The 23,202-nt window shown below is 49.5% G+C and overlaps 1 protein-coding gene across 3 annotated transcripts in view; it reads right to left on the bottom strand.

Moving 5' to 3' along the window:
* Positions 1-23,202, bottom strand: part of poln (polymerase (DNA directed) nu) — a 479,439-nt gene that overhangs the window by 333,097 nt on the left and 123,140 nt on the right. For all 3 annotated transcript variants that reach the window (XM_038805894.1, XM_038805895.1, XM_038805896.1), the window contains one exon: positions 4,831-4,943. In XM_038805894.1, the coding sequence (XP_038661822.1) occupies positions 4,831-4,943 (113 nt within the window). The remainder of the gene's footprint in view (positions 1-4,830; positions 4,944-23,202) is intronic.

The following is a 23,202-nucleotide window of genomic DNA, read 5'->3' as shown; positions in this document are numbered from 1 at the left end:
ACTCCTAAACGACACTTGTATGGACTGACCTGATTAATACTACACTCCTGTATGCTTCACCTGATGCTGGTTGTAATGAACTCCAATTGGCTTTATTGGTTGGCCAATTGGAGTATGAGCTCCCTCAATGATAGCTCATTGAGGGGGCCTATATAATCACCTGTGTAGGCTTTGTGAGCCAGTCTTAAGTTGACTGGACTGCTAGCAGCACTGTTTGTAGCTGCTCCTGTAATATCATTATTGTAAATAAATATTGGTGTGGTGACGGAACTCCTGCCTCCCATGGATTACTAGTGGCGACGAGGTAAACTACGAATTTTGCGGAGACCAGCTGCCGCACTCGGAGGGTAAGCCTTGCCATTTTAAAAATGCCGTTTTTTGGGAGGTTAGAGGCATTCGACCCGGTTATTGAGGACTGGTCCCAGTATGTGGAGAGAATGTGTTACTTCTTCCGGGCAAATGATATACTGACGGACGAAAGGAGATGGCTTATCCCGCTGTCGGCGTGCGGACCCTCCGCTTTCGTCATTATACGTAGTCTGACTTATCCCGATGCGCCGGACACGAAAACTTTCCAAGAAGTAACGGAATTGGTGAAAGAGCACTATGACCCAAAACCACCCCTCATTTTGCGTAGGTACAGATTCTACACAGCGAAGCGGGAAGACAGGGAGTCAGTCACGAATTTCTTGACCCGCCTGAGAAGGCTGGCGGAAAGTTCGGCCCAATGCTAAATGAAATGCTTCGGGACCGGTTAGTGTGTGGTATAAACGACCTCACAATACAGAAACGCCTGTTGGCGGAAACGGAGCTAGACTGCAGGCAGGCGTTACAGCTCGCACTGTCCCTAGAAAAGGCAGCAAGTGGGGCGCAGGAACTACAGGGCACGCCAATGGAGGTAGATACCTGTGAGAGGGACTACCACAACGGGTCCTGCTACCAGATAGCCGCTCTCAGGAAAAATCTGAGGAATAGAGGGAAAACGGAAAACCCGAGAACTGCCCCCAAGTCTGCCAGGACTAACTGGAGACAGAGGGAAGTACCGGCTGAGGCTCCCCCAACAGAGAAGGACCGTTTCTGGCACCAGACAGAGTGGGGTAACAATGACAGAAACCCTAGAAGGAGGTGGCAAAAGAGAAATAGCAGGTGGGGACGCAGGGAAGTACACAACCTAGACGCCCCATCCTCCTCCGAAGGGGAACAATTATATAATATTACAAAGAAGAAAGCAGAACCCATAAGGATTACCCCATGGGTGAATGGGCGGCCGACAATAATGGAAATAGACACGGGTGCGACCGTATCAGTAATGGGAGTGGCAGCATTTAGAAAAATCAAAGATGGACTCCAGCCACTAACCCTAACAAAAACATCGACAAAACTTAAAACCTACACAGGGGAATCCCTGGAAGTTCTTGGCACGACTCATGTATCTGTGGAATATGAGAAACAATTGCTCAGATTACCGTTGACGATAGTAGAGGGCTCCAGACCGAGCTTAATTGGACGGAACTGGCTGAATGATCTAAAATTAGATTGGATGAAAATTTTCCAGAGTGGAAGCGGGCAGTTGAGTGGAGTACTCCAAAAATACCCGGAGGTCGTCCAGGAAGGTTTGGGGGAAATCATAGGCGCCAAAGCAACTTTGCACGTAGACCCAGAAGCCCTTCCGAAATTTTGTAAGGCCAGGCCGGTACCTTTTGCATTAAGAAAGAAAGTAGATGATGAAATAGAAAGGTTACGGCGCAACGGCATTATCAGACCAGTACAATACTCGGAATGGGCAGCGCCGGTGGTACCAATTTTGAAGCCAGACGGCTCGATACGTCTCTGTGGAGATTTCAAACAGACAGTAAACAAATACGCACTGCTGGACAAATACCCAATCCCGAAAATAGACGACCTATATGCCAAATTGGCTGGTGGGCTTTTGTTCACGAAACTAGACATGAGCCACGCCTACGTGCAGTTAAAACTGGACAAGGGCTCCCAGAAGTTCGCTACGATCAACACCCTGAAGGGCCTTTTTCGTTATACTAGGCTACCTTTTGGAGTGTCATCAGCCTGCGCTATATTCCAGCGTACGATGGAAAATATTCCGCAGGGACTACCGCAGGTGGCGATTTATTTGGACGATGTCTTAATCACGGGTAGGACAAACAGGGAACACTTAAGGAACCTGGAGGAAGTGCTCAGGCGTACGGCTAAAAAGGGAAAAATGTGTTTTTCTGGCCCCACAAGTGACGTACCTGGGATATAAAGTAGACGAGTCAGGCTTACATCCATTAGAGGACAGAGTAAGGGCAATAAAAGAAGCCCCAGCTCCCAACACGGTCCAGGAGTTACGATCATTTCTAGGGTTGGTAACCTATTATTGAAAATTTATTGAAAATAGGGCATCCATCCTGGAACCCCTCCACCAGCTACTAAAAAAGGGGCAAGAATGGAAATGGTCCACCCGCCAAAACCGAGCATTTAAGGACATTAAGGAACAGCTGTCAGCCGAAAATGTCCTAGAGCATTATGACCCAAGGAAGGAGTTGGTGGTCACTTGTGATGCATCCCCATACGGGGTAGGAGCCGTCTTAGCCCATAGAGGAAGGAATGGGGAAGAACAGCCAATAGCCTATGCTTCGAGGACCTTGGCGATGGCTGAGAGGAAGTACGCCCAAATCGAGAAGGAAGGACTGGCGGTGTATTCGCAGTAAAAAAATGTCACCAGTATCTGTACGGGCGCAAATTCACCATAGTGACGGACCATAAGCCGTTATTAGGGTTATTAAAAGAAGACGAGTCAATACCCCCGATTGCATCAGCTAGAATCCAACGCTGGGCGTTGCTACTGGCGGCATATAGATACGTTCTGGAGCACAGACCAGGAACGCGAGTAGCACATGCAGATGCTTTGAGCAGACTTCCCCTCCCGGACACTCCGCCGCAAATACCAAAAGTAGAGGAGACAGTAATGACTCTAAATTTTTTGGACACCCTACCAGTAGATGCACAACATATTCGGTTGTGGACGCAAAAAGACCCAGTTTTAGCCAAGATGAAGCATTTACTGCTAACAGGGGAACTGGAAAGACCAGTGGAGCCCCAGATGCACCCATACTGGAGCAGAAGGGACCAAATAACCGTAGAAGACGGTATCCTATAATGGGGAGCCCGGGTAATCGTCCCAGCTCAGGGCCGTCAGGCAATCTTAACTGAGTTACATCACGGACACCCAGGGGTGTCTAAAATGAAGATGCTAGCTCGAAGCTACGTTTGGTGACACAGACATAGCAGCCTTGGTACGTCGGTGCCAGGAGTGCCAACAGGGGCAAAGAGTGCCATCAGCGGCGCCATTGCACCCGTGGGAATGGCCAGGCAGACCGTGGACCCGCCTGCATATTGACCATGCCGGCCCTTTCACGGGCCCAATGTTTTTGGTGACAGTGGACGCCCACTCTAAATGGTTGGACGTCCACCGGGTAAACACTGCAAGCACAGCATCGACAATTGAAAAGCTCAGGGCCTCGTTTGCAACACATGGACTTCCGGAGGTATTGGTGTCGGACAATGGAACGGCATTCACAAGTGGGGAATTTGGAAAATTCCTGAAGGAAAACGGAGTCCGTCACATCAAAACGGCCCCTTACCATCCAGCGACCAACGGCCTGGCAGAGAGAGCGGTTCAGACACTTAAAGCGGGATTCAAGAAGCAGCCGGCAGCGTCAATAGGCACAAAGCTCTCCCGCTGGCTGTTTGATTACAGGACCACACCGCATTCCACAACGGGCATACCACCAGCTGAACTCTTAATGGGAAGGCGGCCGTGAACGAAGCTGAGTCTCCTTTTCCCAAATTTAACAGGGAAAGTGGAGAAACATCAGGAGGCCCAACGCAGGGGGCATGATAATAGTCGGCAGCAGAGACATTTCCAGGTGGGGGCACCGGTTTGGGTCAAGAATTATGGGAATGGACCAACGTGGGTCAAAGGCACGGTAGAGTCCCAAACAGGGCCCATATCCTATGAGGTTTCAATAGGAGGTAAGGTGCTGAAGAAACACCTAGACCAAATAAGGGCAGCGGAACCACACCTGGAGGCAGGCGAAGCAGGACCGCCTCACGCTGGGATAGCCCAGACGGAAAGGATACCCACACCCCAGCCCCGAGCAATTTCTCCAGACCCCGTCATCCAGTCATCAGAGTCGGAGATGGACACACTCGACGAGGCCGCCGCGACACCTCTCCCCGAGGAGGAAGAAGAACAACTTCCAAGGAGGTCGTCAAGGAAAAGACGGGCACCTATCAAGTACACCCCGCCCACTTCGGAGAACAACCCGGCGGACGACACAGGTGACAGACCCAGACATGAGGAGCAGGAAGAAGCTCAGAGGAATGCAAGCTGGCAGGAATTCCTCGGACCTTGGGGGGGAGGGGTGTAATGAACTCCAATTGGCTTTATTGGTTGGCCAACTGGAGTATGAGCTCCCTCAATGATAGCTCATTGAGGAGGCCCATATAATCACCTGTGTAGGCTTTGTGAGCAGTCTTAAGTTGACTGGACTGCTAGCAGCTCCTGTAATATCGTTATTGTGAATAAATATTGGTGTGGTGACGGACCTCCTGCCTCCCGTGGATTACTACACTGGTGTTTATGTATTTACATTGTGTACCTTGTGTTGCCCCTATTACGTATTTTCTTTTTTTTTTATTTTCTTTTCATGTACTAAATGATCTGTTTGAGCTGCTCACAGAACTATACTTTTCACTGTACCTCGGTACATGTGACAATAAATAAATCCAATCCAATCCCCCCACATGGTGCGTTGCGGGGAGCTGTACCTTGTTTCCAGCATACTCTGTCTGTACAGTGGTGAAGTACAGCTCGTAGTAAATCCTTGGCTTTAAAACCAATAATGCAGCCTCGGCAACTCAATATTTGAAGCAGCAGTACCCTGTAGATAAGAAAAGACAGAGAGATCTCTACTTTCTGCACTGCAATTAGCATTTTATTCATTAGGGTTGAATAATAAGAATAGTTGTGTTACTGTGAAGACTGAATTGTCTGGCAGCTAACATGTACCACAGAGGCACTGGCATCTCAACAAGTAGCTAGGATTCATGCAAGACTCTGGGGAAAGAGCAGGGGAGTGAGATCAATTAAATAGCTCTTCCACAGAGGAGGCATATGCACATTGAGATGAATGTCGCCTCCACGATTTTCTGTTCTTCCCATTCTGGTCTGCTGTGTGCATCCCTGATTTCAATGACTCCATCACAGCGACTACAGGGGCAATTTTCAGCCCCGTTACGCCCAGGCGTGAATCCCATGGTCGAAAACTCTCGCAAGAGGGTCACAACGGGATTTGCGATGAGGAGATCTGAGATCTGAGAATGAGATCTTCCTCACCCCCCCCCCCCCCACCCCCATCCCACCCCCCCCCCCCCTCACCCCCCGCCCTCCGGCGAGGTAATCAGGTTCGCGCCCCCAACGTACATTTTAATAGATTTGAATATTCAAAGTCGGCTTAACGCCAAATCTTCTGGGAACGTCAAATGTTTTCCGAAAGCAGAGACCAGATGTGATGATCACACCAGGGATCCGGAGACCAATGTATCCCCCGGGTGGTCAGGGGCATGGTAGGGCAGTGCCCTGGCATTTCCCCGGCAGTGCCAACCTGGAATCTTGGAGGGGGTTGATGCCAGCAATTATTGGTAGAAGGGCGGGTTGATGCCAACAATCCTTGGAGGGGGGGGACAGGTTGATACCAGTGCTCCTGGGTGGGGTTGATGCCAGTGACCCTTGGGGTGGGGGTTGATGCCAGTGACCCTTGGTGGGGAGGATGTTTGATGCCAGCAATCCTTTGGCGGGGGGGCGGGGGGTTAACTGTAGTGATCCTTGGTCGAGGTGAGTTTGATGCCAGTGATCCTTTGTGTGGGGGGGTGAGGTTGATGCCCGCGATCAGTCGTGGGAACAGTCCCAATGTCTGTGTGGGGAGGTGGGGACCACTCTTTAGTTTCATTTTGATATTGGGGCACCCTTTCGACCTCTGTGGAGTCACACTTGACCCATTCTAAAAAAAGGGGAAATCACACTGGTTTTCAGTCAGAACCTGACACTTTGCCATTTTTTGGGAAGGTTTGGCTCTATATTTCAAAAGTGCTTCAGAAGCTACAAAGCACTTTGAGATTCTGGTGGCCATTAAAAGCATTATTGTTTCTTTCTTCATTGCTATTGGTGGTTGTGCCTTCAGTTGCCCCTGCCCTGAACTCAGGAATCCCTCCCTAACCCTCTCCTTTCATCTGCCTTGAAAACCAGCTATTGATCAGCTGTCACCTCTTCCATTATCTTCTTTGTCTCCAATAGACTCAATGGGCCAAATGGTCTCCTTCTGGGCCATAAATGATTCTGTGACTCCATGTGGTCTGGTGGTAAATTTAGTTTGTTTACGGTCCTGGAAAGTGTCTTGGGTTATTTTACTATGTCAAAGCTGCTACATGAATGTAAGTTGTTGTTGATTTCCGACCTTAACCGATATCTCCGACAGACAATGCTTCAATATCTTCACCAGGTTGGCCAGATTTCACAATGAGGGAGTTCTGTGGACAGCGAGTGCACGGTACCGTCATCGTCGGATATACTTTGCAATATCAATGTGGGGGCACTGTCAGCATTGAAGATCGGCATTTTGTGGATCCTAATGGTTGCCACTACATCTGCATTTACAACTAAATTCAGAAAGAACAAAGAACAAAGAAAAGTACAGCACAGGAACAGGCCCTTCGGCCCTCCAAGCCTGTGCCGACCATGCCCTCTGTCTAAACTAAAATCTTCTGCACTTCCAGGGTCCATATCCCTCCATTCCCATCCTATTCATGTATTTGTCAAGATACCCCTTAAAGCTAGATTTTTTTTATTAGCCATTAGTCAAGTTGCTGCAGCCTCCAATAAGCCTAAATCACTCTAGTTGTGACCATTGTTGACCCAATTCCACGTACAATACTGAAGAACACTTGGAGATGAAGCCTGCTTACTACTGAGTATGTATCACAGTAAATCACAGGCGGGATTCTCCCCTACCCAGCGGGGCGGGAAGTAAACTGTGGCTTTAATCGACTAGAACAGTGCCTGCCTGCGACTGGTCTGCTAGTGAGAGCCGCCTACAGGGCTACTGCTCTTTATACCTCCCCTCAAGGGGTGGAGCTGGGGCGGAGCCCACAAAGGCACCAACATGATACATTCCAGGTAATACCTTACAATGGTCCATAGGTGGAGCCCACATGGGCAACAGCGTGATACAGTGACATACATGGTGAATGGTTAATGCAATACGTTCACCACACCGGCGCGGTGGGGTTGGTGCCGCACCAGCCAGCATCAAAGGGCTTGGCGCCACCCAACCGGCGCCGTAGGTCCTCCACCAGCCGGCGCGAGTTGGCGCATGCGCGGGAGCGCCAGCGTGTGCTGGCGTCATCCCAGCACATGGGCTGGAGGATTCGTCTCCGCACCGGCCATGGCGGAGGTCCACAGCAGCCAGTGCGGAGGGAAAGAGTGCCCCCACGGGACAGGCCCGCCCGCGGATCGGTGGGCCCTGATCGCGGGCCAGGCCATCGTAGGGGCACCCCCCGGGGCCAGATCCCCCTGCGCCCCTCTGAGGACCCCGAAGGCCACCCGCAGAGCCAGGTCCCGCCGGCAAGTACCTGGTCTAATTTATGCCGGCGGGACCGGCCTAAAACAGGCGGCTGCTTGGCCCATCGCGGGTTGGAGAATCGCCGGGAGGGCCACTGCCAACGGCCCCTGACCGGCGTGGCGCGATTCCCGCCCCCGCCAAAACCCCGGCGCCGGAGAATGCGGCAGCCGGCGGGGGCGGGATTTATGCTGCTCCCTGGCGATTCTCCGGCCCGGCGGGGAGTCGGAGAATCTCGCCCCACATCTTTGGCAGATGCTGGCATACCTGTTTTGAATGAACATTTGTAGACAGGACTTCAACAAACTAAGTTGTTTCTTTTTCCTCCCATTGTCCTATTCAGGATTTATTTAATCATTGTGATGTGGTATTAACATTTTTGGATCAGGTCTGCCCCTGTTTCAGTTCACCTGACTTCCTCTCCAATATATCATCATACATTGTTGACAATACAAATGCTGTCTACTCTTAAATGCTGAATAGCTGCAGCTAGGCAGTGACTTCAGTAGAAATCTGAAGACTCTATGGGCTTCAATACAGTGCGCAGATTTAATATTAAATAGGATATCAGTTGGAGCGTGGATCAGACAGTAACTGCTCACCTCCAGCACCAGATGACAGTCAGTCTGATGGGCTAAACACCGTGAATTTTCTTGGGTGCGGGAGGTGGGGGGGGTTCTTATTCGGCTTACATGGAGCAGCCAATCTGGAGACCCTGCCTCTCCCATCCCAAACACAAGACATCCTTCTGACCTGTAGAATTCACCCCAGCAGCTGATGCCAATTCCTACACAACTAAATTCAACACCAACAGTGGCTAGTGAGGATAAGGAAGGAGATCTTTCTGTTTTACCCAATAAGACAGTCAAACCAAACCCTCCTGACAGTCCCTCACCATCAACATCCTGGGGGTTACCGTTTTTTTCCCCCACTTAAGAGGCAATTTAGCGTGGCCAATCCACCTACCCTGCACATCTTTTGGGTTGTGGGGGTGAGGCCCACGCAGGCACGGGGAGAATGTGGAAAGTCCACACGGACAGTGACCCAGAGCCAGGATCGAACCTGGGTCCTCGGCGCCGTGAGGCAGCAGTGCTAACCACTGCGCCACTATGCTGCCTCCTGGGGGGGTTACCATTGACCAGAATTTCAACAGGACCAGGTACAAGAGCAGGTCAGGGGCTGAGCAATCTGCGGAGGGTAACTCACCTCAAGGCTCCCCAAAACGTGCCCAACATCTACAAGCTCATGTCAGGAATGCGATGGAATACTCTCCCACTTGCTTGGATGAGTGCTGCTCCAACAATACACAAGAATCTTTGCACCATCCAGGGCAAAGAAACAAATTGATCAGAATGACATCCACGACCTTAAACATTGACTCTATGATGTAATGCAATACTTACCTTAATCTGAAGTTGTAGGTTGGGAACTCCAGTTCCTGATGAACCTTGAGCGTCCTGCACAAGCGCCAGCCAGGAAATGGCCGCACATGTGCAGTTCGGGGTTTTCATGTCTTCAATTTGGGGACCTACACAGAAGAAAAGTAAAACGAGGACAGGAATCGGAAAGATGTCCCAGGCGTCAAGTTAAACAAAAGGAGCAGAGGATTTATGGGTCAAAGTGAGAGCTGCGCGCTTGAAGTGAAGAGGGCTTGAGAGATGCCCTGAAGATCCAAAGAGGCAGCTGAAGTTTGGAAACTCCTTACTGTCGGCGTTTTGGAGCAGTAGTGTTCTACTTGGTATGGCCGAGGATCTGAAATTGTGCTTGGAAGTGTAGTTTGAGTCGGAGATCCAGGGAAAAGGAGTCATGGATGGTAAGATTGAAACCCTGTGAGGCGAGACATTATTGCAGCTGTCTGAGAGTGAGCAACCTTTGGAGAGAATTCCCAAGATGAGTTCTTCAAACGTGGAAATTGGAAACTCTTGTGAGAAAGACAAAGTTTCAGTGAGTGTGGCTGGCTCACAATCCGACAAATGTTCGGATAGGTTGTTGAGAAATCCATGGAATCTGCTTTGGTCGCATCCGTCATTTATATTAGTGTGTGGTATGTCTAATCAGTTAGATAACGTCGAAGGAGGTCTTGTGGCGCAGTGGGTAGGATCTCTACCTCTGAGCCAGAAACTCTGTGTTCGAGTGCCACACCACGACTTAATGGCCAAGGAAGGTGTGTTCATAATATGTCCAACAGGTTAAGTTAGCCACTTGCAAAACCTTCCAACATGCCAGTGGCAGGCGGTAAGAGTGGGAGACACTCCTAGTCAGCATGATTGATGCAGTATACCTCAACCTCTGGCGACAGGCTGGTTATCTGTTCCAAGGAAAAACCTTGCGACTGAAACATGTGCAGGAAGAGAAACAATAACAAATATATATTGTAAATTGTTTTAACTTTCTGAATTTGTATGTCTCTATAAAGATATTAGTGGGGTGAAGAAATGACGAATATTTGAATCTCCTATTTGTGTTCATATTGAGATTTCTCCAACCTCTTTTCTGGTGCAATTTTTTTTAGCTTAGTAAATTTTTTATTATTTGTGTTAAAATTCATCAGCAGACTCAAGTGAATTTGTTCCCTAACCTTCCTCCAGTTTCTAAAAAATAAGTTAGGATCCATCAGCCCAATCCCTTCCAAATCTTCCACCTCTACTACCCAGAAGGACCAGGGCAGCAGAGGCATGGGGACACCACCACCTGCAGGTTCCTCACCTGAAGGTTCCCCTACACAGTGGGTGTACCGGCACCACATGGATTGCAATGGCTCAAGAAGGCTACTCATCACCACCTTCTCAAGGGCAATTAGGGATGGGCAATAAATGCTGGCCTAGCCAGCGACACCCACACCTCATGAATGAAAAAAATAGAGCTCAGCATAGTGATAGAACATAGAGAGCACTTATCCTTCCCACACAGGAAGAACATTACTTTAACACCTCACCAGATGGAAAAATTATTAACCAAGGTTCTGTCCTCTGCATATGGCCGTATGACTCGGAAGCAAGAGTGCTTCCAAATTGCAACACTCACTGCATATCGTTCATCAGGTAAGTTTCACACTCAAATCTGTGAAATAAAATTACTTCAGCCATGTTGGTGGAATAGCTGGTGCTGTCAAATCTCACCAGGTGATTCATGAAAGTAAAGAGGAAAAGGAAACGATTCAAAGAAAAGATGTAAATTTCCAAACCATTTCAGCGGCGCCTAAATCATCAAATTATTTAGACTGGCGTGAAAAATGTTAGGCTTGAGCACTGGCAAAATATTTTAAGGACAGTTAGCTCAAATGGAATACGTGTCAGTCTTAAACGAGTTCCAAGCTATGGGCAGCACAGTGGTGAGCACTGTTACTTCACGGTGCCAGGGACCCGGGTTCGATTCCCGCTTGGGTCACTGTCTGTGCGGCGTCTGTACGTTCTCCCCGTGTCTGCATGGGTTTCCTCCGGGTGCTCCGGTTTCCTCCCACAAGCCTCGAAAGACGTGTTGTTAGGTGAATTGGGCATTCTGAATTCTCCCTCTGTGTACCCGAACAGGCACCGGAATGTGACGACGAAAGGATTTTCACAGTAACTTCATTGCAGTGTTAATGTAAGCTTACTTGTGACAATAAAGATTGTTATATTATAGATAATGTGATGTCAGCAGTGTCACCTCCCAGCTGATGCTGAATTGGTGACTTAGGGACAATATTTCTCAAGCCTCTACATGCAGAGGCTACAATTCTGCAACAGAAGTCACCATGCTACAATAATTGAGCAAGAAAGCAACACAAGATATGCCATGTATGGGCACGATTGTCCAGAAAGATTTCTAAGTGTAGCGAGCGGGAATTGCCGCAAGCTTCCCGGCGCTCGGCCCAGCGAGGCCGGCAACACTATTCAACGTTAATTGGTTCACTTAACGAGGCCCCACAGGTTTCTCGCTGCACATGAAGGCTCGTCAGCTGATTCGCCACACCACGATTGCCAATCCCCCACTAACAAGGTCGAGCAGCACTTAAGCTGCACTTGCTCAGCCATCCCCAGCCAGCTCGCAACAATGGCGCCGAGACCAGATTCGGGGATGCTGACCCAGGGAGGCTCCTAGACGCCGCGGTGGTGAGGTTGGATGTCCTGTTCCCCCGAGGGTCCTGGAGGGTTAGCCATAGGGCAGCCAGTGCTGCCTGGGACGAGGTGGTGGCAGTTGGGAGCGCTGGGAGTGTAACCAGGACTGGCCTCCAGTACAGGAAAAGTATCAATGACCTACACCGGGCAGCACAAGTAGACACCAACCCCACACACACATACGCACGCACACACACACACACACACACACACACACCCCCCAGGACCACTCCGCCCCCATAGGAGCCATCACTCCCCAAATCCCTCCCTTCACAAACCCCCTCCACCACTGTGAACCATGTGTGTGGCTAATGATGCCCCCTCTGTGTCTCCTCAGGAAAACCTCTCCCCATAATCGCAGGGAGAGGGCCCAGACGGGCGGAGGGCTGCCAGACCTATGAATCCTCACTACCTTCAGGGAGCATGCCTGGAGGGGACTGGGGTGGCCAAGGACAGATCAGTCACCCACGCGGTGGCTGGCGGATGCCGCAGGGGTGAGGAACCACCGGGAACTTGAGTTGTTATTGCCTTACTGACTGACCCATCCCTCCCATTGACCACATTTCCATTCTCCCGCAGGTCCTCCAGCCGACGGCGCTGGCCAGCCCGGGCGGCCCCCCTCTCCTGCCTCCCAGGAGACCACCTCAGAGGAGAACTCTGAGGATGCCACCGTAATAGTTGCCGCACAGCTGTCATCCCCACCCTCCACCAGTGCAGATACACACACCTCGGTGGGAAATGTTAGTGGACAGGCTTCGGGTGCACAACCTGGTGAGCACCACACTGCTGCTGATGTAAATTAGGTGTAGGCAGGAACCCCCAGGCGAGACAGCAGTCGGAGGGCTGCTGGATCCCAGGACCCAGCTGGGTCCCAGCCTGATGCTGAGCCTGTGGAACAGAGTTACCCGGAGCTGATGGACATGATAGGGAGAGGCCGGGACATTCAGACGGCGATGTTAGTGTCACTCCAGCAGATCCATAGCCGATTGGAGGAGTCCTAGAGGCTACGGGTGCAGGAGATGTCGCTGGCAATGTGTGGCACTGAGGCCAACACTGCTAGGGTGGTGACCGCAGTGGAGAGCCTGGTGCACGGCGTCGGCACCATTAGTGAAGGTGTCCAAGGTGTTGCGCAGTCGGTGACGGCCATGGCTGAGGGTCATGGCAGAATGTCTGCTTCGCTGGGGGATGTGCCCCAGTACCAGGCTGACCTTGATGAGGGTCTGCGGAACATATCCCGCTCTCAGATGGGAATGGCCGAGGTGCTGCGGAGCTTGTCCTAGTCGCTGGTGGGCATTGCCGAGGCGCTGCAGAGTATGTCCCAGTCACTGAGGAGCATCACCGAGGGCGCCGACACCATGGTGCAGACCGTGGGGAGCCACCAGGGCTGGCAGAGTCAGATGATGCAGGGGCTGTCAGGGCTCGAACCAGCTGCCCCTCCATCCCAAGGTGAACCCCAGTGCCTTATGGGCAACGAGCATTAGGAGGAGAGAAGCTGAGTGTCAACCCGGATCCGTCCCATGGAGTGCAATGGTGGCCACCTGCTCCCCTGAGTTCCACCCCTCTGATGAGGCCACGTATCACAGTCAGCACACGGGACAGGGCGGCACGGCTGTATCCTGACAAGTAAGCCGGAACCCTCCGGCCCTAGAGCCCCCAGAGGACGCCCGCCAGAGGCATCGAAGGCCACAGGACGAGGTAAGCAGCTGGCTGCCTCCGCCTCTGATGTGTATCCTGGGGAGACACCTAGATGTAGTGGTAGAGCAAGGCAGGCCAAGCACTTCGAGGATCACTGAGGGCTCGGGGGGGGGGGGGGGGGGGTGGGGAAAAGGAGGTGGAGGGAACGGGGGGGTGTGGGGGGAGTTGGGAGAGTGGGGAAACGGCACCATCGGATGAGTGAGGACTTGTATTACACATTAAAAACCCTTGAGCACCACCATGATGCCTCTGTCACTTGCTTCCGCAATGCGGGCTGACGTCCAAACCCTTGACCCCTCCCCATGGCAACCACCCACACTCCACCATGGACATGTTCCCAGAGATGTGTCCCATCCCCTGGGTGTTCAGATGTTGGCTACTGTGTGTGTGGTGTTAGCTCCGAAGTGTTCAGGCATCAAGGTGAGATTGGGATGATAGGCAATGACTCCCACATGCTACATGGCCCGTCCACCCACGGGAATCCACTTGGGTTGTGTGAAGGGCTCACTTAACCACGATTGCCAATTCCCTATTAGCAATAGCTTTCAACCGCACGGCCAGAGGCCTCGCCAGTCGGCGGGGGTTAAGGGTGGTCATTGAGGCAGACGGGCAGGGACAGGGTTGCCCCCAGAACAGGTAAACACGATCCAGGGGTTGGAATGGTTGTGTCGCATGTGGTTGCCTCCGGTTGCCCCACCCACCCAGTGCCTCCCCCCCACCCTCCTATGGCTGTCCACCCTGGCAGAGAGTCCCCACCCGCAGCTGGGAGTCCCTCATCCCCCGTCGAGCACAGGGGTAGCAAGCCCAGCACCCCCGGGCTCTTTGCCTGTGGGCAAAGATGGCTACCCAGCTCCTTGGCTCCCCACAGAAGCCTTTCCGGCATGTTCAAATTTTTCAAAAGGAGTACTAATCAGCGCCAGCGTGAGCACTTGCTGGGGAGGCTGCTGAATGACAGGAGGCCGATGGATTTGGGGTGGCTCCCATTAAATGTATGGAAATAGGGCTTAAGTGGTGATAATCGGTTTGTTGCCACACCACGGCGAGAACCTGATTTCGCCTCCGGGAACAAGCTGGTTGCATCCCAAACTGTTTGCCGCCTAGCACGGTTCTCATTTTTGGCTCTCCCGCTATACATCGGCCTCGTTTCGCTTTAGCGAGAGTGTAAAGAGGCCAGAGAATCGCGCCCTGTGTCTACAGAGAAATAGCTTTGGAATGGCCAATCTAAGACACAGCAATGTGTGGAGGTGTCATTTACACATTTAGTTCCTTGCACCCCTGCTTTGCCATTTGATAATATAATTCGCTGATTGTGGCCTCAATTCAACTCTCCTGCCTCCCCCTCCCATAACCCTTGACTCCCCATTGATCAAAAATCGTAACTCAGCCTGAATATATTCGATGAACTAACCCCGACTGCTCTTTGGGGAAGACTAACTAACTGACTAATGACCCTCTGAGAGCAAATATTTTCCTCATCTCCATCTTAAATGGGAGACCTCTAATTTTTAAACCTCTAATTTTTAAACTGTCCCCTAGTTCTCGACTCCTCTACAAGGGAAAACATCCTCCCAGCATCTGCCCTGTCAGGTTCCCTCAGGACGTTATATGTTTATGTTAATGCTCAGGCGTGAATTTTTCGATGGTGTACTTATCCAGTACTGTGTAATAATCATCTATCATAAGAACAATGTTGTTGACTATCTGAGTGACTGAAAAAGGGAGACTTGCCATGAAGCAATCTCTTAAAAATCAATCATTTAAAAAGAATTAGTCGTTAATCCATCAATGTGCACAGACAAGTTGGGGGTGTAGTGATTCAGCCATTGCACTGTGTGAGGAATAAAGATGATGTGCCCTGAGGGCAGGCACGTGAAAGGATGTGCAGACTTGCAGCAGAAGAGTGACTCGGGCCGGATAGAGTGAAGGACTCCTTTAATATGCAGAAATAACAGAATGGGGACAGAGGACCAATCCCCTGGGGAACCGCTAGGTTAATAGAAAAAGAGAGTCAGAGGATGAACATTAGCCTCAGCAGGAATAAAATATCCATCAAAAAACTGGTTAGAAGATAGCTATTGATCGGAAAGAACTGCCAGACCCTATTAAAGGCTTTTGAGTGACAAAAGATTCAACAAAACATTGGTGAGCACAGGCAGCAAGGTTACCAATGGAATTCTAACAATCCAAACCGGCAATCAAGCTATGGGCTAGAACGTTTATGGTGATGCATAAGTTGAGAGATGGAAGTCGCTTCCATGTCTTGGGAAAGTACAGCTGCATTGGGTGATAGCTGGAAGGGAAATGGGAATGGTATTTGACAGCAGGTGACCGAAGTACCAAGCGGAAGGAGAAATGGACCAGGAGTGACAGAAAATAGAGAGATGCACGAGACTGCCGTATGTTTGAAGCCACACATCAGAGATCAATGAGAGGGATGTCATTCCAAAACCTTGTGGATGTACAGAGGGCAGAGATCCACCAGAGCTCGTGGGGATAAGCTTTGGGTATAACTTTCAGCCCCTGATGGGGGCAAACACTGAAACAGGTGGGTGAGGAAATTTGGCATTTTCCCACAGGCAGGATGTGGACAGCAGGCTATCTGCCTGCAAGTGGCGGGGTTGCCAATTCAACTCATTAAGGCCAATTGTGCCAGGCTGACCAGCATTTTACTGTGGCGATGGAACAATATAGCTGCCTGGATGGACCTTCCCAACAGCAGACAATGGGTCTTCGAAGAAGAATCATAAGGACTCAAAATGTTAACTCTGTTTCTCTCTCCACAGACGCTGCCAGACCTGCTGAGTTTATCCAGCATTTTCTGTTTTCATTTCATGGGTCCAGCTCACCAAGCCCTTCCCGCCTATCTGGCATCAGCTAAAGCCACAGGCTGTCCTGTTTAAGGGCTGTCATGGACACCTACCCCGCCAATGATGGCCTGGACACAGATGCCATTTTTTACTTTACCTTTAAAAGGGCTGGAAAGAGGATGCCTCCACTTTGGGTTGCTTCTCCTTCACTTATCTGAAAAGCCATCCTGTTGCTGCTTCTATACTGAAGAGCTGCCTATTGACCTTCCAGCTCCGAGATCCCGCATGCCATCTATATCGAGCCCACTATCTGATCACTAACTGTCCAATTCGGGGAAAATCACAGATTGAATCATGAGTGACTGTGGGCACAAGGAAGGCTTCTGACCCTCATTTGAGTCTGACGGCAGGACCCTGAAAGCCATGGGGAAAAACCTGCCCTTGGAGACAGCCAGGCTGTTTGAACATTAATACCATCCCTGGGCAAACATTCTTTAGGGTCTATGTTACAAATTATGTAGAATTACATTGAAGGTACAGCACAGAAGCAGGCCCTGCTGATCCATGCCAGTGTTTATGTGCCACACTAGCCTTCACCTCCCCCTCTTCATCTAACTCTATCAGCATTTGAACATTCATGGATGACACAAAACTTGGAAATAGTGTAAACTGTGAGGAGGCTAGTGTTACACTTCAGAAGGACATAAACTGTTTGGTGGAATGGGTTGACTGATTAAATTTGATGCAAAGATGTGTGAAATGATTCATTTTGATAGGAAGTCTGTCGAGAGGCAATATAAAATAAAAGGTACAATTTTCAAGAGGATGCAGGAGCAGAGGAACAGTGGATTTATGTGCACAAATCATTGAAGGGTGGGCAGGGTGAGAGACTGGTGAGTAAAACATACAGAATCCTGGACTTTATAAATTTGGGCATAGAGTACTCGTTCGGATCAACTGAAGCATGTGTCCGGTGCTGTGCTTCACACTTCAGGAAGGACGAGGAACTTAATTTACCTGGACAGATTGTAGAAGCTGGGTTGTTCTCCTTACAGAAAATTGAGAGGAGATTTGATAGAAATAATGAAATCATGAGCGGTCTGAACAGAATAGAACAGGAGAAACTGTTTTGATTGGCAGAAGGGTTGAGAATCAGAGGACATCAATTTACATTGCTGGTATTCTGAGATGGTCCTTATCTCTAGGTGAGATGCCTAGTAACCAGACAGACTGTAGTCTTATTCTGCTAGACACTTGTTATTAGTACTACAGGTTAAACAGGTTATAGAGTAGACACATTGCTCCTATGCAACCTCTCTCTTTTGAGAGTCTGACACTGATGCCAATTACATCATCAAAGCAACTTAGAAAAATAGGAGCAGGAGGAGGCCATTCAGCCCTTCAAGCCCGCTCTGCCATTCATTATGATCATGGCTGATCATCCAACGCAATAGCCTAATCCTGCTTTCCCCCATATCCTTTGATCACCTTTGTCCTAAGTGCTATAATCTAACTGCTTCTTGAAACCATACAATGTTTTGGACTCAACTACTTCCTGTGGTAATGAATTCCACAGGCCAACCACTCTCTGGGTGAAGAAATTTCTCCTCATCTCTGTCCTAAATGGTCTCCCCCGTATCCTCAGACTGTGACCCCCTGGTTCTGGACACACCCACCATTGGGAACATCCTTCCTGCATCTACCCTGTCCAGTCCTGTTAGAATTTTACAGGTTTCTGTGAGATCCCCCCTCATTCTTCTGAACTCCAGCGAATACAATCCTCACCGATTCAATCTCTCCTCGTAAGCAAGTCCTGCCATCCCATGAATCAGTGTAATAAACCTTCGCTCTGCTCCCTCTATAGCTAGAACATCCTTCCTCAGATATGGAGACCAAAACTGCACACAATATTCCAGGTGTGGCCTCACCAAAGCCCTGTATAATTGCAGCAAGACATCCCTGTACTCGAATCCTCTCGCTATGAAGGCCAGAATACCATCTGCCTTCTTTACATTCTGCTGTACCTGCACGCTTACCTTCAGTGACTGCTGTACAAGGACATCCAGATCTCGTTGCACATTCCCCTCTCCGAATTTATGGCCATTTAAGGCATAGTCTGCCTTTTTGTTTTTGCGACCGAATTATACTGCATCTGCCATTAATTTGCCCACTCACTCACCAAATCACAGTGAAGGATCTCTGCATCCTCCTTACAGCTCACCCTCCCAACCAACTTGGTGTCATCTGCAAATTTGGAGATATGACATCATCTCTATCACACATTTGAATCTCCCATCTGCTAACACTTTATACTACAATTAGCAAAAGAAGCAAAGGTGACACAAGGGAAAACCTTTGTACATTGCAAGCGGTTAGGCTATGGACTGTAAAAGCAAATTACTGCGGATGCTGGAATCTGAAATAAAAACAAAAAATACTGAACAATCTCAGCAGGTCTGACAGCATCTGTGGGGAGAAAAGGGAGCTGACGTTTCGAGTCTGGATGGTACTTTAAGGATCTGGAATGCACAGCCTGAGAAGGTGGTAAAGGCAAATTCAATTTTCTAACCGTATTCTTTCATGGAGCATGGTCATCGTGGCTCGGAAGCACAATCCCAAATTACCCTCCAGAAGGTGATGATGAGCCACCTTCTTGAACTTCAGCATTCCATCTGAAGCAGGTACAGTGTCAGTGCTGTTAAGGGAATTTCAGGATTTTGACCGAGGGATGGTGAAAGAACGGCAATATAGTTCAAATCAGAATGGTGTGTGCCTTTAAGGGGAACTTGCAGGTGTTGCCGTGCATCTGCTGCCCTTGTCTTTCTAGAGGTCACGGATTTGGAAGGTGCTTGATTGATGTTGGAGCTGCACTTATTCAGGCAAGTGGAGAATATTCCATTACACTCTAGATTTGTGCCTTGTAGATGGTAGACAAGCTTTGGAGAGTCAGGAAGTGAGTTATTCACTGCAGAATTCCCAGTCTCTGATCTGCTTTTGGAACTACATTATTTATATGGTTGGTCCAGTTCATTTTCCGGTCAATGGTAACCCCCAGGATGTTGAAAATGGGGAAATTCAGGAATGGTAATGCCATTGAATGTCATGGGGTGATTGGTTAGATTTTCTCTTGTTGGTGATGGTCATTGCCTGTCACTTGCGTAACGCGCATGCTACTTTCCATTTATCAGCCCATAGAAGGCATGAAAGAGCCATGGAGAGCATGGAAGTGGCATGGGAACATAGAGAGTGGTAAAGGGAGCGTAAGGTATGAAGGCCACACAGAGAACCCAACAGATTTTAAAGCAACTACCATGATGTTCTGGAGAACCTAGGTGGGCCTTCTAACCAACCCATCTTGGCACTCACCCAGAAATGCCCTCACTCAAGCTACATGCCTCAGGAGCAAATATCAGCAAGAAAAAGTCTGTTACGAAACATTAAACATTACACAACTGTTCGAACTTTTAAAATGTGAAATATGTTTCATTGTACTATGAACACAAAACCGCTTCATTATTTTTACAATTATAAAGTTACAGTACAGCGTTCAACTTTTCCTCACAATACATTTGCGAGATAACTTTAGTAACCAAAAAACTATCATCGATCATCTTTGAAAAAAACATCTGGTTCACTAATGTCCTTTAGGGAAGATAATCTCCTGTTCTTTCCAAGTCTGGCCTATATGTGGCTCCAGACCCAAAACAATAAGGTTGATTCTTAATGGCTCTCTGAAATGACCCAGCAAGATACTCAGTCCAAAGGCAATGAGGAATGGACTCAGTTCAAGGGCAATGAGGAATGGACTCGGTTCAAGGGAATGAGGAATGGACTCGGTTCAAGGGTAATGAGGAATGGTCACGGTTCAAGGGCAATGAGGAATGGGCTCAGTCCAAGGGCAATGAGGAATGGACTCATAGAACATAGAACAGTACAGCACAGAACAGGCCCTTCGGCCCTCGATGTTGTGCCGAGCAATGATCACCCCACTCAAACCCACGTATCCACCCTATACCTGTAACCCAACAACCCCCCCTTAACCTTACTTTTTAGGACACTACGGGCAATTTAGCAAGGCCAATCCACCTAACCCGCACATCTTTGGACTGTGGGAGGAAACCGGAGCACCCGGAGGAAACCCACGCACACACGGGGAAGAAGTGCAGACTCCGCACAGACAGTGACCCAGCCGGGAATCGAACCTGGGACCCTGGAGCTGTGAAGCATTTATGCTAACCACCATGCTACCGTGCTGCCCTTACTCGGTTCAAGGGCAATGAGGAATGGACTCAGTCCAAGTGCAATGAGGAATGGACTCAGTCCAAGGGCAATGAGGAATGGACTCAGTTCAAGGGCAATGAGGAATGGGCTCAGTCCAAAGGCAATGAGGAATAGGCATAGTTCAAGGGCAATGAGAAATGGGCACAGTTCAAGGGCAATAAGGAATGGGCATAGTTCAAGGGCAATGAGGAATGGGCTCAGTCCAAAGGCAATGAGGAATGGGCATATTTCAAGGGCAATGAGGAATGGGCATAGTTCAAGGGTAATGAGGAATGGGCACAGTTCAAGGGCAATGAGGAATGGACTCGGTTAAAGGGCAATGAGGAATGGACTCGGTTCAAGAGCAATGAGGAATGGACTCAGTTAAAGAGCAATTAGGAATGGACTTGGTTAAAAGGCAATGAGGAATGGAATCGGTTCAAGGGCAATGAGGAATGGGCTCAGTTCAACAGCAATGAGGAATGGAATCGGTTCAAGGGCAATGAGGAATGGGCTCAGTTCAACAGCAATGAGGAATGGAATCGGTTAAAGGGCAATGAGGAATGGACTCGGTTCAAGGGTAATGAGGAATGGACTCAGTTCAAGGGAAATGAGGAATGGGCACAGTTCAAGGGCAATGAGGAATGGACTCAGTTCAAGGGCAATGAGGAATGGACTCAGTTCAAGGGCAATGAGGAATGGACTCGATTCAAGAGCAATGAGGAATGGACAGTTCAAGGGCAATGAGGAATGGACTCAGTTCAAGGGTAATGAGGAATGGACTCGGTTCAAGGGCAATGAGCTCGGGTTCAAGGGCAATGAGGAATGGACTCGGTTCAAGGGCAATGAGGAATGGACAGTTCAAGGGCAATGAGGAATGGACAGTGTTCAAGGGCAATGAGGAATGGACTCAGTTCAAGGGCAATGAGGAATGGACAGTTCAAGGGCAATGAGCTCGGGTTCAAGGGCAATGAGGAATGGACTCGGTTCAAGGGCAATGAGGAATGGACAGTTCAAGGGCAATGAAGAATGGACTCAGTTCAAGGGGAATGAGGAATGGACTCGGTTCAAGGGCAATGAGGAATGGACAGTTCAAGGGCAATGAGCTCGGGTTCAAGGGCAATGAGGAATGGACTCGGTTCAAGGGCAATGAGGAATGGACAGTTCAAGGGCAATGAAGAATGGACTCAGTTCAAGGGGAATGAGGAATGGACTCGGTTCAAGAGCAATGAGGAATGGGCACAGTTCAAGGGCAATGAGGAATGGACTCAGTTCAAGAGCAATGAGGAATGGGCACAGTTCAAGGGTAATGAGGAATGGGCACAGTCAAGGGCAATGAGGAATGGACTCGGTTCAAGGGCAATGAGGAATGGACTCGATTCAAGGGCAATGAGGAGATGGACTCAGTTCAAGGGCAATGAGGAATGGGCACAGTTCAAGGGCAATGAGGAATGGACTCAGTTCAAGGGCAATGAGGAATGGACTCAGTTCAAGGGCAATGAGGAGATGGACTCAGTTCAAGGGCAATGAGGAATGGACTCGGTTCAAGAGCAATGAGGAATGGACTCAGTTAAAGAGCAATTAGGAATGGACTCGGTTAAAGGGCAATGAGGAATGGGCACAGTTCAAGGGCAATGAGGAATGGGCACAGTTCAAGGGCAATGAGGAATGGGCACAGTTCAAGGGCAATGAGGAATGGGCTCAGTCCAAAGGCAATGAGGAATGGACTCGGTTCAAGGGCAATAAGGAGATGGACTCAGTTCAAGGGCAATGAGGAAAGGACTCAGTTCAAGGGCAATGAGGAATGGACTCAGTTCAAGGGCAATGAGGAATGGGCACAGTTCAAGGGTAATGAGGAATGGGCACAGTTCAAGGGCAATGAGGAATGGACTCGGTTCAAGGGCAATGAGGAATGGACTCGATTCAAGGGCAATGAGGAGATGGACTCAGTTCAAGGGCAATGAGGAATGGGCACAGTTCCAGGGCAATGAGGAATGGACTCAGTTCAAGGGCAATGAGGAATGGACTCAGTTCAAGGGCAATGAGGAGATGGACTCAGTTCAAGGGCAATTAGGAATGGACTCGGTTCAAGAGCAATGAGGAATGGACTCAGTTAAAGAGCAATTAGGAATGGACTCGGTTAAAGGGCAATGAGGAATGGGCACAGTTCAAGGGCAATGAGGAATGGGCACAGTTTAAGGGCAATGAGGAATGGGCACAGTTCAAGGGCAATGAGGAATGGGCTCAGTCCAAAGGCAATGAGGAATGGACTCGGTTCAAGGGCAATAAGGAGATGGACTCAGTTCAAGGGCAATGAGGAAAGGACTCAGTTCAAGGGCAATGAGGAATGGACTCAGTTCAAAGGCAATGAGGAATGGACTCAGTTCAAGGGCAATAGGGAATGGACTCAGTTAAAGGGCAATGAGGAAAGGACTCATTTCAAGGGCAATGAAGAATGAACTCAGTTCAAGGGCAATGAGGAATGGACTCAGTTCAAGGGCAATGAGGAATGGGCACAGTTCAAGGGCAATGAGGAATGGGCACAGTTCAAGGGCAATGAGGAATGGGCACAGTTCAAGGGCAATGAGGAATGGACTCAGTTCAGGGGCAATGAGGAATGGGCTCAGTTCAAGGGCAATGAGGAATGGGCACAGTTCAAGGGCAATG

The sequence above is a fragment of the Scyliorhinus canicula genome, chromosome 8, assembly GCF_902713615.1.
Source record: "Scyliorhinus canicula chromosome 8, sScyCan1.1, whole genome shotgun sequence".
Classification (NCBI taxonomy): domain Eukaryota; kingdom Metazoa; phylum Chordata; class Chondrichthyes; order Carcharhiniformes; family Scyliorhinidae; genus Scyliorhinus; species Scyliorhinus canicula.
Note: the sequence above shows the minus strand (reverse complement) of the source record. Positions and strands in the feature narration are given on the sequence as shown.